This window comes from Apteryx mantelli, chromosome Z (genome assembly GCF_036417845.1).
Source record: "Apteryx mantelli isolate bAptMan1 chromosome Z, bAptMan1.hap1, whole genome shotgun sequence".
In the NCBI taxonomy this organism is placed as follows: Eukaryota; Metazoa; Chordata; class Aves; order Apterygiformes; family Apterygidae; genus Apteryx; species Apteryx mantelli.
The window spans coordinates 12664617-12680798 of record NC_090020.1 but is presented as its reverse complement, the minus strand read 5'-3'; the positions used below and the strand labels follow the sequence as shown (position 1 = coordinate 12680798).

The 16182-nt window shown below is 45.9% G+C and overlaps 1 protein-coding gene across 1 annotated transcript in view; it reads left to right on the top strand.

The window, feature by feature from the left end:
- The first annotated feature begins 8393 nt into the window (after positions 1–8393).
- Positions 8394–16182, top strand: part of PSD3 (pleckstrin and Sec7 domain containing 3) — a 107537-nt gene continuing 99748 nt past the window's right edge. Inside the window, exon 1 of the mRNA XM_067316744.1 lies at positions 8394–8464. Coding sequence (XP_067172845.1) covers positions 8444–8464 — 21 coding nt within the window. The 5' untranslated portion in view covers positions 8394–8443. The remainder of the gene's footprint in view (positions 8465–16182) is intronic.

The window sequence follows — 16182 nt, the reverse complement described above, 5'->3', positions numbered from 1 at the left end:
ACCTTCTTGTCGTTCACGTGCTTGGAATTAGCTGTTCTATCACTTTTCCAGGGACCGAAGTGAGGCTGACTGGCCTGTATTTCCCTGGGTCCTCTTTCTTGCCCTTTCTGAAGACTGGAGTGACATCTGCTTCTTCCAGTCCTTAGGCACCTCTCCTGATTGCTATGACCTTTCAAAGATGATTGAGTTTGGCCTTGTAATGATATCAGCCAGCTCTCTCTGCGCTCATGGGTCTATCCCATCAGGGCCCATGGACTTGTATATGTCTGGTTTGCTTAAGTAATGTCTAACCTGATCCGCCTCTACTAAGGGAAAGTCTTCCTGTCTCCAGACTTTCTTCCTGGTCTCCAAAGCCTGGGATTCCTGAGGGCTGGTCTTACCAGCAAAGACCGAGGAGAAGAAGGCATTCAGGATCTCTGCCTTTTTTGTATCCTTTGTCACAAGGGCCCTGGCCCCATTCAGTAGGGGCCCACATTTCTCCTGGTCTTCCTTTCATTACTGATATATTTATAGAAGACCTTCTTGCTGTTCTTGACATTCCTCATCAGATTCAATTCTAGATGGGGCCTTCCTAGTCCTAACTCTGCATACTCAGACAAAGTCCCTGTATTCCTCTCAGGTTACCTATCCCTACTTCCACCTTCAGTACACTTCCTTTTTCTGTTTGAGTTTTGCCAGCAGCTCCTCATTCATCCATGCAGGTCTCCTGCCCCCTTTGTTCAACTTCCTGCTCACTGGGATGGACTGTACTTGAGCTCGGAGGAGGTGATCCTTAAATATCAACCAGCTTTCTTGGATTCCTCTTCCTCTAGGACCCTATCCCACAGATTTCTTCCAAGCAGGTCCCTGAAGAGGTCAAAAGCTGCTCTCCTGATGTCCAAGGTTGTGATCCTTCTTTTGCTCTGCTTCCTCCTCACAGGATCTTGAACTTCACAATCTATGCCCCAGGAGTTACTGCAGGCAAGGAAAGACAGATGCACAGTGGGAAGGGGTAGGCAGGAAAGGAAGGACAGAGCTGGAGAGGAAAGAGGCAATGCAATGCAAAACTCTATCTCCACAGTTAGGGAACTTAAGGAAGGAAGGCACAGAGGCAGGAAAACCATGGGGTACTTCTACATTCACTTCCAGTCTACCCAGTAAGTTAGATAAGAGGAGTATACTCATTCTTTAAAGGATCTCATGTCTATAAAGAGCTCGTACAGCTGGTTTTACGCCAGCCACTTTTCCCCCAGGTAATGTGATTCTTCTCCTCTGTTGTGACTGCACAACTCTAAGCACTTAAGCTAGGGTGAAGGATTTGAGGACTGAGACTTCCATTTGCTTCATCCAGTTCGCTGTTAGAAGTCTTTTGAGCTGCTTCTGAAAGATGGCAGAAAAAGGAGGGAGTTTAGTTGAAATGCAGCACATTAAGGGAGGCTTTTGTTTTGACAATATACCTTATCCCCTCTCTCTTTCGTGCAGAAATATATTTAATATGGAATTCCCCCAGTGCATCTCTGCCGCAGTTTGACAGTTTTTCAGCTATTGTTCAACTTGGCTTCAATTGTTCTTTTTTGCAGAAAAAGAGAAATGTCCACTTGGACAGTCCAAAACATCTTTTGCCCTTCATATTGGGGGACAATCCTGTTTCCTTGAAGGTAAACAAACCAAAGGCTCCCAAAAGGAGGGAGAGCAGCTGAGACGGAAAAAAGCAAGCTCAGTTTCTGGTGCTGGGACTTATTTGCTGTCTTATGGCTGAAAGAAGTCAGGCCTAATGATGATGGTCTCATCAGCCACTCAGAAACATGGCAAATTTACACAGAGACCATCAGCTTGCTTAGTATGTTGCTCTCTCTGTCTTTTGTGGTCATTGGCTTAAAGAACACTGCAAATCTCACTCAGTCAGCTAGTCCTTTACTGAAGAGAAGGCTAAAAGTGAAGATTAAAAATAGAGATGGGGAAGGAAACAGATTAAGAAGAGAGTAGATGACAACAGAGATCCAAGAGGTACCCATGAACTTGCCAAAGCAGGAAGATTCAGCAGGGTTTTCTGTGTCCTTCAGTTTGAATCTGGCTAATAAGGAGATTTCTAAAGGCCGGAGACAGGCCTTGCAGGAGAGACACATGTGCCTCCTGTTTCTCTGAGTCAAATGTCAAACAAATCCCTGTTCTTCTGAGTTAAATGTCAAATCAGAGATCCACAAAAAGGAGTGATGGGTGGAATAACCAGCTTTTGAGCTTTTCCATCAAATGCTCTAGTTTTGGCCAATTAAAGGACAAGCACTGTCCAACTCCCCATGCAGGAAATGTTTGTCATTTCCTTTCCTCCTGGGGAACATGTCAGATGGAGGAAGAAGTGGAGTGAAGTCTCTGGAGACAAGAGATGCAGAGTCTGGAAAGGTCGTGTTTCCCATAGTCCTTGACATGGCAAGACCCTAGAGAACTGTCAGCAGAGTAAAAAGCAAGACAAGAGTCAGTTAACCCTTGAAAGAGAAGCACTAGGTATAAAGCCGACCCAGCCTGTGAATCTACAAGGAAAGATCCAAAATGAAACACAGTGATACTCACAGGGTTTGCAGCATGCCACTCCTCGCAGAAACACCAGTGAACTAGCTGGTGTGTGCACTAACTGGTTCTCTGCCATGGCTGCAGCCCTGGGTTTTATTATAATTATCTATTAGTACTGCCTGGCTCCTTTTAAGAAATGAGGGAAAGGTTACTCTTATTTACACATGCTCAAGTCTAGACCTTACTTCCAAATCTGCTGCTCCCCTTTTGCTGTTATAGCTACTTTTCCATCCATAATTCAGAAAGTAAAGGGTTGTGATGGTGACTCTGTTTTTCTGAGTAAAACAAGAAAAAAAATGTTTTCCCAGCTGTGGCCAGAAAAATCCAGACACACAGAAGAAAATCCAATAAATGATTAATTCAGTTTTTCCATCTGTGGGTAATGGCATTTCTGTTTTTTTCTGTTTTTTTTTTTCCAGCCTTCTCTTTCCCTCATGCAAAGAGACAATCTCTATTTGACTTGCAAAGCAATGTCCTGAGCTGTTTTCTGGCAAGCACCTGGATGATGGCTTACATGTGGTTTTCCCCCCTTTGAATGAGAAGGAATAAAATGGAAGTGAGTTTCTTGTACTCCTCACTTTGCTCTGAGGGGATCTCACAATAAACAATAGGATCAGGGAAGAAACTGCAGAGTTTACTGACTGGTTATTATTTATAGACCACTGATCGTGATAGACTCCTTTTTTCCTTTTTTGGCTGGTGGAGGGGAGAAGGTATTTTCACTGCTGAAAATACCTTTGAAACCATTGAATCAATGACCCAGAAAATAACTGTTTGTGTTAGGAAATGGTGGGTAGATGCTAGTGCCACCTGACCTGAAACAGGCACAGACACAGTGATACCATGTTGCTCAATCTGTGCATCCACCCAGGTCTTGTCTTGCTGCTGAGGAAAAGCACCCTGTGCCCCTTGGTCCTCCTGACCACAGAAGCAAGTTTGACCTGTCAGAACAATGGGTTTGGCTTATTGTCCTGCTCCTGCTGTGGTGATCAAGTGCAGGGCTGCCTGACAGGCAACCCTGGGCAGTCCTGATCGCAATACGTAGCTTTTTATCTGTTTTCCTGTTTCCTGACGCTCCTTTTCACTGCCTTCAGTCCTCCCTTTCTCCTCTCCTCCCAAAGAAACAACCCATCCTAATTACTTTTTTTCTTTTGGTCACAGTTTTGCTGCATGCGTACCCAAATTTGGTATTTTCAATACTGATATCTAGACAATTTCAGCTGACAGGGTTACATGGTTACCACTGGTGTTGCAAGGCTCCAGTCCCCAAAACATTCCTAGCAAGTATGTGTGCAGTTTGGCCATTTCTCACACACCTCCCCCTTAACCCACCTGTGGAATCCATCCACGCCCTCATGGCACTGTGCATAACTTTTGTCAGCTTCTCATACCGTTATCTGTCACATACAGCAACTTCTGACACCACATTCAGTTTTGTGTATCTTTTTCACCTAGCTGAACATCAGGCCAGGGCCCAGTCCACAGCCTTGTCATTTGCCTGCTGCCCTCACATTTTTCAGGCACAGTCAACTTCATTCTCCAGTTCATCCACACAACTTCTGGTGCCTAGGTCAGCAACTGATAATTGGCAGTATGGGAACTGTCCAACCCCTTCAATAGTAAAAGTACAGGCATTATCTCCTTGTCACTTTTAATGTTCCTTTCCTCTTTCCAGGCCCTGAGAGGAACGATCAGAACAACAAGCATCCAGATCCCTTTTCCAGCAGTGACTTCCCTTACTAGGGGAATGCTCCTTTCTGTTTCTTGTCTAATGTGAAGCCACATACAAACTGGTCTCAGTAAATTGATGTCTAGAGCCCATTGTTTGTAAAATCAGAATGGAATCCTTTGACTTCCACTTGGATGATGAGAGCCAGGGAACTTCCCCCAGCAATTCCCATACTAAGTGAAGCAATTGCAGAATATCTCCTAGAAGGGCATCTGGTCTCAAATATTCTCCCATTTCTCAACAGTTGTTCTGAAGTGTAGGTGACAGAAGTAGACAGAGTAAACCGGAAGTTTGGCTGCTGTATACTGAGGTGTTGTTAGCTCCCTGCTCCTAATCAGTGCCCTTTGCCATGAGATTTTCAGTGGCTTAGCCACTCCACGAGGCTGAAAATTCTTGCTGAGCTAAGTATTTGCCGTCCTCAGAGCAGCTGATTGTTGGGATCCTGCCTCTTTCTTTTTTTCTAGGTTGGACTTTGTTAAAATACATGCCATTTGGTTGAGCTTAAATCCCTAAGCAATTCAGAGCATTCGATAGATGCCACAAGCACTTAACTACTTAGCAAGCTATCAATTTTTGTGTCGGTTTTTGCTGCAATAATTTTTTGATATAAATGACTTAAAACCTTTTTGACAAAATGTGCAGATTCCTCATGAACACAACAAAAATATCCCCTTTCTCTGTTGATTGCCTGTTCACATTATTGTTTTGGGATTTAATATGGCCCTCATGTTGCGGAAAGTGATGACCAATGGTGTAAGAAATATCCTCTTTCCTCGTGCAAATCTCAGGGTGGGTAGTGCCAAAACCCATCACCTTCATTTTCAGTGAAGCAAACTATCAGCTAAATGCTAGCATGGCAGAGGAGGCTTGCTGGATTATCCTCCCCCAGGCTAGCAAACACTCTCCTCTTCCAGTCTTCCTGCACAGAGCGTATTCCTGGTAGTCTAAATGCCTGGGTGACTCAGGCCAGATGCCTGGATTGGAGAGAAAAGGTCAAATTCTTGTCACAGAACACAAATAGGAAAAAAAAATTAAAGTGCTGTGGCCACAGCTGCCTCCTAGGCACCCTGGGCTGGGCAACACACAGTTATGTTGCGAAGGGCAGCACCACCCCTCCTGTCAAAATCAGCTTTTGCTTCCAGCTGCCTCCTGGCCTGCACCACCATTACCTCAGCCTTGTCTGGGAGGAGGGGGACAAAGCAAATCACCTCCTCCGAGACCCAGACACTGGGTGTTTTTTTCCACTGCATTAGCCAGCTCAGATGTGGCACAGATGGGGAATCTCTGCAGCCTGTGCCCCTTTGCCGGCTCCTGGAGCCTCAGATACACATTAAACAGATGTGAGAAAACAGTTGCAGCAAAAAAGCACTTGGCACCTGAGGCCTCATTGGGAGAGAGGGGCGGAAGCCCTCTGGCATGTCCCTCTACCCCTTCAGGACTGCTGTGATTAATGGCATGCATCAGCTACAGATGGACAGGCAAGAAGCAGCTTCTCCCCACTGCTCAAATGACACACTGCTCCTTTGGGTACCCACTGGTCTCACTCCTCCACTCAGCCTCTGGCACACAGGGCAGAGAAAGATGAGGTGGTGCCTCATGGCCAGTGCAGTGAACCCCTAAGGATGGGTGCCACCCGTTCAAAGGACTGAAAAGCCAGATTTTCTGCTGACCACTTCCAGAGAAAGCAGGTGGCTGGAATCTAGTGCTGCTGAGCTGGGGAGCAGGACAGGAGGCAGGTCTTGCACTTCTCTGGGAAGCGTGGTTAAGCAAGGTGCATGGTCCTGGGGAGCCAGGGATGAGGCCTGAGATGGGGGGAGGGGGAAATTACAGGGAAAGAAAAGGATCCCTGCAGAGAGATCAGGTACTCCAGGCCTGGCCCAGAGGATGAAGACATTAGCAGGGCCTTGCTCTCTTGCAGGGTGGCATGGGCAGAGAGCAAGAGTGGCACAGCTCAAGTAAGTATGGAGCTGAAGGTGGTGAGAAAGAGGGGTTTGGGACAGGGGCAGTAGTGTGAGCTTTGCACGACAGCTCACAGCAAGATCCTGTGGGGAGGAGCACGCTGCTGGAAGGAGCTTTCACACTGGTTGCTCATCTGGAAAGCAAAGGGATGGTGTTTCTTCACCTCTTTTACCCACACCAGCTCCAGGCCAGGATGCATCATGCTTTGTGCATGGACTTCCCTTTATCCTGGAAGAGAACAAACACTTTTGTGTTGTTGTTGCTGGAGAAGTGAAAGCCTGAAATCACCCTGGGGCTGGCAGGGAGTGTGGCTCCAGTGGTGAGGGAGAGGCCGATGGGGAAGTGCTATACTTCCCCCTCAGCCTTTGGGGTGCTGCTGTGTCAGAGCTGTAGGGGCTCAGTGTGATCGTTTGTAACTTCAGGGTGACACACTTCTGCCAGGGACTGTCCAAAGCCCTTCATCGCAGCAAAGCAGCTGGAACAACACTACTTTCCACCAGCAGCTTTGTTCTCTGGTGTAAGGGAAGGAGAAAAAGTAAAGTGATTAATGAGTCCTAGTCGCTTTGGTCATCATTTTCTCCTTCTCCAGACTGCAATGTATGTAAATCAATTTGAAGGCCAAAGAGGCCTTTGGAATGAAACTTCTTCTTGCCCCAAAACTGCATGAATTCAAAAGGACCTTTTGAACACACAAATAGCCTAAGACCGCATATGGACCTGTGGCAAGATCTGTAAGGGCTAATTCCTACTGTGCCAAGGGTGTCAGAGCAGGCCGGGTTCGATAACAGCACGATGGCTGGGTTGTCCCACACCTGCACTACATTTGAGGCATTTGAGACTGTGTGGGCACGCTGCCTTGTGGGTGACTGCAGTTTGCTGGCCTTTGCTGTGCTCCTTAGGACCTGCAGGACTTCAAGCCTGTGCACAGAGAGCTGGCTGTGGTCAGCCTGGCTTTTGAACAGCGTAGTGCAGAGTGCCTTGTGTGCAAACATCTCCTGGTTCCACTTCCTCAAAGGCAAATCACTCTCTACCAACGCACAAGTGCTAACTCAGCTCTGAGGTCCTGTCCTGGGGCCATGCCCGTGCCCTGAACAGATTGCACCTGCTGAAACATTGTCGACTGGGACACGAAGGAGCCCTGGCAAAGCTACAGGTGCTGGATGAATGCACTGGAAACGATTTCCCAGTCATATAGCCAGTGCAAGACTGCTTCAAGTGAACCAGAATGTCCAGCAGAAAGCCTTTTCCCATTTTTTTCTGGGGTTAAAAAACAATGCTTTGGACTGTTGTGAAACAAAATGCAAATACACTGCAACTAATATCCTTTCTCCAGACTGTCAGCTACTAACTGATACATGAGTATAGCTAACTCCTGTAACTAGGCCCATGAAAAAACGACAGCTTGTAGAGTTCATGTTTAGAGAAATCCTAACAATGGGATGGGGTGCCCTTATTGGCTCAGAAACCCAAAGATTCAATAGAACTTTCAACGAACTCTCTCTCTCTCTCAAAAAAAAAAAAAAAAAAAAGTTTTGAATGTTTAGATTGGGCCACACTGAAGACATCTGTGTTCTTTAGTTTTTGAACTGAGGCTGCAAAGAAAAGCCCCTGTGCTGAGTAAGTTTTCAAGGACTTTTTTTTCCCAGCATCTTTGAAAAGCACTTAAGAGATTTAGGAGCACAACACAGTACAGCTTGTTCTAAACCCCTGTGGACTTTTGAAAGTGTCTCTCATAGACGCTGTTGTTATGGGTACACACAATCTGTTTTGTGTTTTTCACTGTGTCTCTTTCGGTAATCCTGAAATTCCTCTTTTTTTTTTTTTCTTAATCTTTTCGAAAAGCACATGCAGCATTTCGTTCCTGTTCTTTTTCATCGCCGCCGCCACTCCGCCCCCCGTGCCTCCTTCGCCCGCTCCTGGGAGCAGCCGGCTCCCGCTCCCCAGGCGGCGGCCCGCCCCCGGCCCGCCCCGGCCCTCGCCCCGGCCCCCGCCCCGCCGGCCCGCTGCCGCCGCGCCCACCGTGCTGCGGCCGCCCGCCGCCGCGCTGCCCGGCCCCGCCGCCGGCGCTGCGGGCCGGCAGGGCGCCACGGCCCCGCTCGGCTCGGCCCGGCCCGGCCCGGCCCGGCCCGGCCCGCCGCGGCACGGCACGGCGCGGCACGGACCGCGGGACGGCGGGCGGCTGCGATCCGCCGCGGCGGGCGATGGAAGATGGAGGGAGGCGGCGGTGCGGTAAGGGGCGGCGTGCGTGCGGAGCTGAGGGCTCTTTTCTCCGAGGACTTTCTTCTTTCCCTTTGCCTTCCTTCTTCCTTCTTCCTTTCCTTTCCTTTTCTTTTCTTTTTCCTTTTCCCTCTTTTTTTTTACTTTTTTCCATTTTCATTTTTACTTTTTTCTTTTTCTGTTTTCATTTTTTCCTCTTTCATTTGTTTTCCTTTTATCTTTTTTTCTGTGTTCTTTTATCCTTTCCCTTTTCTCTTTTCCTTTTTCCTCTTTTTTTATTTCTGTTTTTTTGTTTTCCTTTTTCTGTTTTTTGTTTTCTTTTTTCCCTTTTCCTTTTTTCTTTTTCTATTTTTTCTGATTTTTTTCTTTTTCTATTTTTTCTGTTTCCTTTCTTTTTCTTCTTTCTTTTCCTTTCCACTTCCCCTTCTCTCCCCTTCCCTCCCTTCCCTTTTCTTCTTATCCTCCTTTCCCTTTCCCCCAAGGGAGCTGGAGTCACTCACGCAGCCGTTGCCCTGCGGGCCCTGTGGACCCTGGTGGAGGGACTCCTGCCCCAGGACAGCTCCAGGCAGGCGGCCAGGCCCGCCTGCATCTCGTGCAGTTGGTTTTGCTCCTCTCTTCATTTACCTCCCCTGTGTAACAAGTAAGCAGTGTTGTTTTGCTGACAGGCGCTCCTAACCGTTCCAAATTCTTGAATTCAGTGAGATGTTTTGAAAAAAACAGCAGCTTTGGCTGAGTTAATAACACTCTGCTTTCTGGGGAGGAGTTGATTGAGATTAATTCAGCAAAGGCATAAAGTTTTAGCACGTTAAACTTACACATTAACACTCTTGTGCTATAGGGGTCTTATCTCAAGCCTTGCTGCAGTGAACTGAAGCTGTGCTTCGCAATGAGAATGTGCACACATGGTTGTAACATGCTTGAACTTCAGACAAACTCACCAAGATGCTAACTCCCCATATAGATGCAGTATTTCCATGCCATAAACAACAATTACCTGATTCCCACAAGGTGCCAGTTAGCATATTGTCAGGCAGAGCACACCTATGTGTTATTTAAACGATTTGGGTGTGTAATAGGTGACTCCAATTACTACTGCTTTTGCAGCTTCTCTCACAATTTAATACACTCTGTGGGTTAGGCCATTAAAACAGAGAGAGAAAGTCAAATGCAGTGTTTCTAATGAAACTGTTGTTTTTGTAGGCTGCCAAGAATCACCCAAGCTGTTCTGGTTTAACTGGAAGAAAGAAACCTCTTCCTGCCTCAAATCCCATTTTGTCAGTCACATCCTTAGTTGGTGTGTTTCAGCAGATGTTACCAGTTTAATACAAGTTGAGAATCTGACCTATCGCTTTGATTTAGGAAGACAGAGAATTTGGCTATTGAAATGTTTTGCAGGTATGTCTTGGGTGGGAGTGAAGCTGATGCTAACCATGCAGGTTAGCAAGTGCTTTGGTTCAACTGTAGTCTTAGTTCAGCGTAGAAAAGATTGTAAGAAATTCCTTGGTGGTGGTGGTGGTGGTGGTAAAAACAATTGCAAGCAACTTCTGCATTACACACTTCTAAACTTAATATGACAAAAAACATTCAGATTTTTGACATATAAAGAAAATTCTTGTACAACTTACCTGTATGGAAGAGGTCCTCTTGTGATGCTGATGTTTGAGCAGATTATCTAGGTTACCTTTGCTATTTCCATGCCAGCAAACTGAAAAGAAGAAGAGCAGTGAGGATCCTAATGAACTGACCAGATATTTTTCTTTGTTCTCTTCCCTGGAAGGCTGCTGAAACTGGGGGAGCACGAATTTCTTCGGCGTTGTCAAATTGTGTAGCTAGAAGACCTGGAAGTAGTTCAGAGTATTGTCCTCCCACTCTGGAATGGGTCTTTCTATTCTTGCCTTTGTTGCTAGGAAAGTTTGGCCTTTGGTTTTGCAGCTGTAGTTTAAGAGATGGTTTGGGGTTTGCTTGCTGTGACATGAAGAGGCAGTCTCACTGCTGGAGTATCAGGTACTACCTGATACTGCAGAAGCATCTATGGGCAAGCACTCGTCTTGATAAACTGCCGCAAAAAGCATGGTGACCTCCTGCGAGCCAGGGCTGCTGTGGGTCTGAGGACCACCAACAGGCTCTTAGCCAAGTGCTGGGAGCTTCAGCATTGGGCCTGATGGTCGTGATGGCATGAGTCACCCACCACAAAAAGGCTACGATGTGGAAGAAAGATGCTTTTGCCATGGCCGGTAAACTGTCCTCAAATGTGCAGCACAGATGACTGCTTGAAACAACCTCTGCTCTACAGAGATATGTGGTGGCAGGCCATGGAGCCTGTGTGATTTTTTGGAAGAGCTGAATGTGTTTCCTGTCTGAGTTGTTCTATTTAATTGTGAGGGCTCTGAGAGAGAATGTTCATCAGGTTGTTCTGGAAGCTGTATCTTGTGCTGGTGATCTGAAGGTCTGAAGAGGTAGTGCAGTGTCGTGGCATTGGGAAGGAGGAAAAAGAAAGAGACGGAGGGGTTAGTGTCTGGAGAATAAGATTAAATGAGTCTTGAGGGTATCTGATATTAATCTTCCATGCCGGCATTGTGCTCTAACTAGACAGCCTGAGGTTGGGCAAACCTGTGAACTGATGCCAAAACTCAAAGGTCAGGATAGTCAGCCACAAGCCAGAGCATCCCACTCCACGTCAGCTCTGCTGCTAGTGAAGCACATGGCCTAGGCGGGTGGGTGCCAGAGGCTCTCCTGTGTGCAGAGCTGGTAGAGTTAATTGGTATGAGCTTTCTGGGCTTGGCCAGAAGAGGTGGGAACAGCATCTCTGGGCTCAGTGCTGTATGTCTCCCTTTTCTCTTTTTCTGTGGGTAGCTGGTTGGAGACCCCTTTTGTCAAAGCCAGTTCCTGATGGAAAAGGCGTATCTGACTTCTAGCACAGCTCCAATTTCTCACTCTGGCTGCCCCTCACCCAAAACCGCTCAGTGGTCTGGTTGGTCTGTCATACCCCAGCACAGATGTCAAATCAGGGGTCCTTCAGGCTGGAAGTTTTGCTGAGAGGGAGGCTCTGTGAGCAGAAAGCTTCTCCAGACCATCACCATGCTGAGCAGCAGGGCCACAGACAGATCAAGCTAGATCTTGAGCAATTTGTGCCTTAAATGTAAATATCTAAATCTCCACGTGAAGGGATTTCTGTCCTCTGGCACCCGTGGTAGCAGAGGGTTGGGTTTTTTGCCGGAGGTTATTTCCAGTTCTTTTTTCCTGCTTGCACTGGGATGGGGCTGTGGGGGAGAACTTGCACACTTCTTTGCAAGGGAAAAGCTGTTTCAGACCAGCTGTAAGTGTCCACCCGACACTTTCAGTCCAGCCCTAAGTGTCCTTTTCCTCTTGGGAATGACACTTTGAAGTAGGCTTTTGCAGTCTGTTACCAGATGCTTTTTCTGAACACAGCCCCTCCTTGCTCTGAGACTCCTTTTGCTGTCACACCAGCTGCTGTCAGAGACCACAGCCTGTTGGGACGCTAGTGCATCCAAGCGTTTATTCTCTGTATTACAGAGGTGAGCAAGATGGGTCGTGGATGGGGCTTAAATGCTGGGTGGAGTGAAATTTATTCTGGATGAGGGCTAGGTTGCTATGAGGTTGAATGAGGAGGCAGAATAGCTCAGCTATTATCTAACCCTTGAGGCTTGAATTGCTCCTGAATTGACTGTACTTCCTGGATGCTGTGAGCAAACAAACCTGCTGGGGCACAGGATCAAGCTGTCAGTCAGAGTAAGAGCTCTGCATTTCAACCTCCACCGAGTGCCTCAGCCACCAGCTCTCCTTGCTGGAAATGGTGATGTTTGCTGTGGTTTTCCTTGTATCTGGGCAGTGTGGAAAAAGTTTTCCAGTGCCGCCACTGGTGGGCTAAGCTGAGGAGGACCAGGATGAAGTTAGCCTTGAAGAACAGGCTGCTGAGGCAGACGCCATGGCTGAGGTGTCCCTCCTGCTGAGCAGTTGCTTTATGCTGTAGCCACAGCAGCTGTTTTTTTGACAGATGGTAAAAGGACTGAACAAGAGGGCAGTGACCTGAGTCTGTGATACGGTAGATTAGGAGCAGTAGGAAAACAGCCCGAATGACACAGATTAAACAGTGAAAGCATCCATTTTTGCAGAAGTGATGAACATGGCTTGCTTTTTCCTCTTACTGTGCAACGGCACAGCAGAAGATGTGGCTTATCTCCAAATTATACTCCTTTTTTTTTTATGGTAGAGCTTTTGAACAGGAAGTGCCATTGGGGTAATAACTGCATCTCCCGGGCTGAGTGTATGCCAAATGTGATGGCAAGAGGCACTCCAGCCTGGGATATGGCTGCATTTCAGTGTTGACAGAGGAACCCAGACCAGGAGAGAACTTTTCTCAAAAGAAAGCAACTTCTACCCTCATAAGTACCAGTGAGTTCTGGTTTTCATGAACTTTCCTCATGTGTGGATAAGCTGAGGCCGAACAGAAAAAGGAAGTGAGTGTTAGCTTCTGCACCAGTGGGACACTAGTGCCTGCCTGCCTAACTTTGTGACACTTGTTGGCACTTGTGGCACCTTTGGTATCTTCTGCCTCTCGGTTGTGGCAGAAACTGCCTGGTGGCTCCCAAACATTTGTGGGGCCACGGCTGGCAGTGGATGCTCGTGGTGGCGCTTCTTAACTCACACTTTCTTAGCAAGCAAGCAGCCTGCTCTTGCAACAACATCTTCTCTGTCCCACAGTGTTCACACAACAGGATGCTTAAATAATTTTTATTGGTATGAATACTAGTTTCTGCCTCAATTATGCCAGGGAAGACAGGGCTCAACTCAAATTTTAGTTGGATTTCTGGTTTGAATAACTTCTGTTAAATCTAGTTAAAACTCAAAAAGCACAACTTATTTGAAAGCTGTAAAATTAATTTTACAATAATCATACACAATCAGTGAGCTATTTATAAGCAGATGTACGTAAACTTTTGCATGCTCTATTGCCATGCTGTATCTCTATGGTTAGTCTCTGCCTAAGAGCAATTGCAGATTTTTACACCTTCCAAGTGTAAATCCTTCCAGTTTCTCTTGTGTAGGGTGTTTTTTTGTTTTGTTTTGTTACTGTTGAGTTCACTAAAACTTGAGATACAAAGAATTTATTAATTACTTTGAATTACTATTTTAAACTGTATTTGTAAAATCTGTTTGAAAAAATGGAAATGAGCTCTCCTGATCCTTCCTCTTTTTTTACTTCCATCCATAAAAACAGGCCATTTTTAGCCCGGTGTAGGGAACGCACAGCACGTGGGAAAGGATGAGTTTTTTAAGTTTTCCAGTCTCAGCAGGTGTTTTGGAAAGGTTTGGGTTTTGGAAAGGTTTTATTTGCTTGAAGATACAGATGTAGCTTCTGGTAGCCTCACCAGGCACTTAGGCACATCCCCATTATGATCCTGTGGAGCTGAAAGCCATGTGGGGCAGACTTATAACCCCTCTAAACATTGTTCCACCCTCTGTGATCTGAATATCATGGAAATGCCCTATCTGCTGACAAGAAGCAGTCTGTCAGTTTGCAAAATATACCCAGAACAGACTGAACAAAAAAGTTAAATGCAAGATGCCTAGTACATACACCAGTGAATTCTCTGAATAAAAAAAGCTGGCTTTGTGAAATTTTACTTAAATCAGACCCCATCCCAATGCAGTTTGACATAAGCAATGAAAAATTCTTGCACTGAGGCTTTTAATATTTTGGATGTTCTTACTGTCTCTACATTTTATATCTAGGGACCTGGTTAGTTATGCAGTGAGTTGCAGCCTACGTGACACTGGGCTTGTTTTGCGCATACCTTAGGAGTAATGTGTAGATCTCCAGAGGTCCATGCAATACACATGAAAAATCACTGACTTAGCAAACAGAAAATGCTGAGTGACCTTTAAAGGTAGAGCGTAATAGTAAAGACTTTACATTAATATGCTGTACACATTCAAGCAGTTACAGCACAGACAGTGTCACCCTTTGCATAATAAAAAGCATTTAATTCAGTATAACAGTTGACTGCTTCCTAATAGCTTTAACCAAGCGACAAAGCAAACATCTCTTTAAGGGAAGAAAAGCTGAAGTACAGGTGTAAAACAAGATTAACACATTGAAAACAAAGTTCACCTGCAACTGTTTGATTCAACTGCTAAGAAATGCATTTTGTAGTCACTTTTCTCATGCCTTTTCTAAGTGGAGACTCTTTTGCTTAGTTTCTGAATTGAGCCTCTCATAAGACGCTGAACTTCTGTGAAGTCTTCCTTTGAACGGGGAGAACAGCTCAGATAGTATCTGCACCCTTTTGGTTTTACTCTCTGTATTCTGAATGCTTTCCAGGCGGTTGTTCCTGGTAAACAAATTCGGCACTGTTCTGAGTGAAATGAAAAGCCTGCAGTGCCCCCATCCCCTTTCGTGGAAGTCCTGGGGTGAAGGTACAGGGCGCATGGAGGGCAAAGCGTTACAGTGAGCCTGGGGAGTTTTGGATAGTACTGAGCCTGAGGACACACCATAGCCTGGGAAGCAGGTTAAAAGTGACTGGATGTAGTGGTTTGGACCAAAGGTCGGTTTAGCTCAGGCGTCTGCATTTGGTAGTGGGTGTAAGCAGGTCCCTGGGAAGAGTACAAGAGCAAGACATGCATACTGGGTTCCCTTCTTTAAACTCCCAACTGTTTTCAGCTTGGGATTTCCTGAAATGGATGTGGTTTCTATGTATTTTGTGGATTTTTATTCCATGAGCTTGTTTGCAATCCTTTTCAGCTTTTGGTTTCCATGACATTGTTTTGCGGGAAGCTCTGTTTTGACCAGAAAATGTGAGGAACCATCTCCTTCTGTTTGGTTTGCTCCTGACTCCTCATTCGTTCATTTGATGACCTCTGGCTGTTGTTTTAAAAGAGGTGGTGAATCACTGATTGATCTCTGCCTTTTCTAGGCCCCTTGTCATTGAGTGCCTCCCTGCCACTTACCTCTTGCCATCTCTTTTCTGTAGTTGAAAAATCCTAGCTTACTCAGTGGTCCCTTCTTATAATCCAAGAGAGTTATATAGAAAAGTCCTTCACACCCTTTCCTTCCTCCACTAACTTCTGGCTCTCTACAGGTCTCTCTGTAACTCCTGATAAATAGAAATTGTTTAAAGTCCAAGCTGAGATTTATTCTCTTCCAAAACCTTTGCTGGCATTAACTTCTGCAGCTCCAGTTAAGATTTATTGACATAAAACTCCTATTCTTTTGAGTCTCAACTTATTTTGCTAATGCTTTAATTTAAAAATCTATATTAGCATGTTGGAGGGGTGAGCAGAAAAAAACACCAACATGATGTATGAAGTTGCACAAAAATAAATTAAAAATATAAACATTTTTAGTAGTTTTGCTGTGAGGACCAGCACTCTCTCTGCTGTCTCTGTGTAGTCAGTGCATTGGCTTTTGCTAGCTAGCAAATTGATTTTGACTCCAGCTTTTTGCCTGCTACTTAGGAAAGTTACTGAAGAAAAGCTAAACGGAAATAATCTTGCTGATTAATTAGTATAACCTGTCAAAAGCACTGAGGCTTGCTAAGTTCATGCCCACCTAGGAATTGCAACAGTGCTTAAAAACAAGTGCTGACCATTAATTGCACCAGGCTATCGGGCTGTTTGGCCATCCGTGACAGCAAGGCAGCTCACTGGGTAGAGTCAGGCTTGACTACATGAAGACTTGACTCTGACGTTGCGACTTGACTCAGGCACCT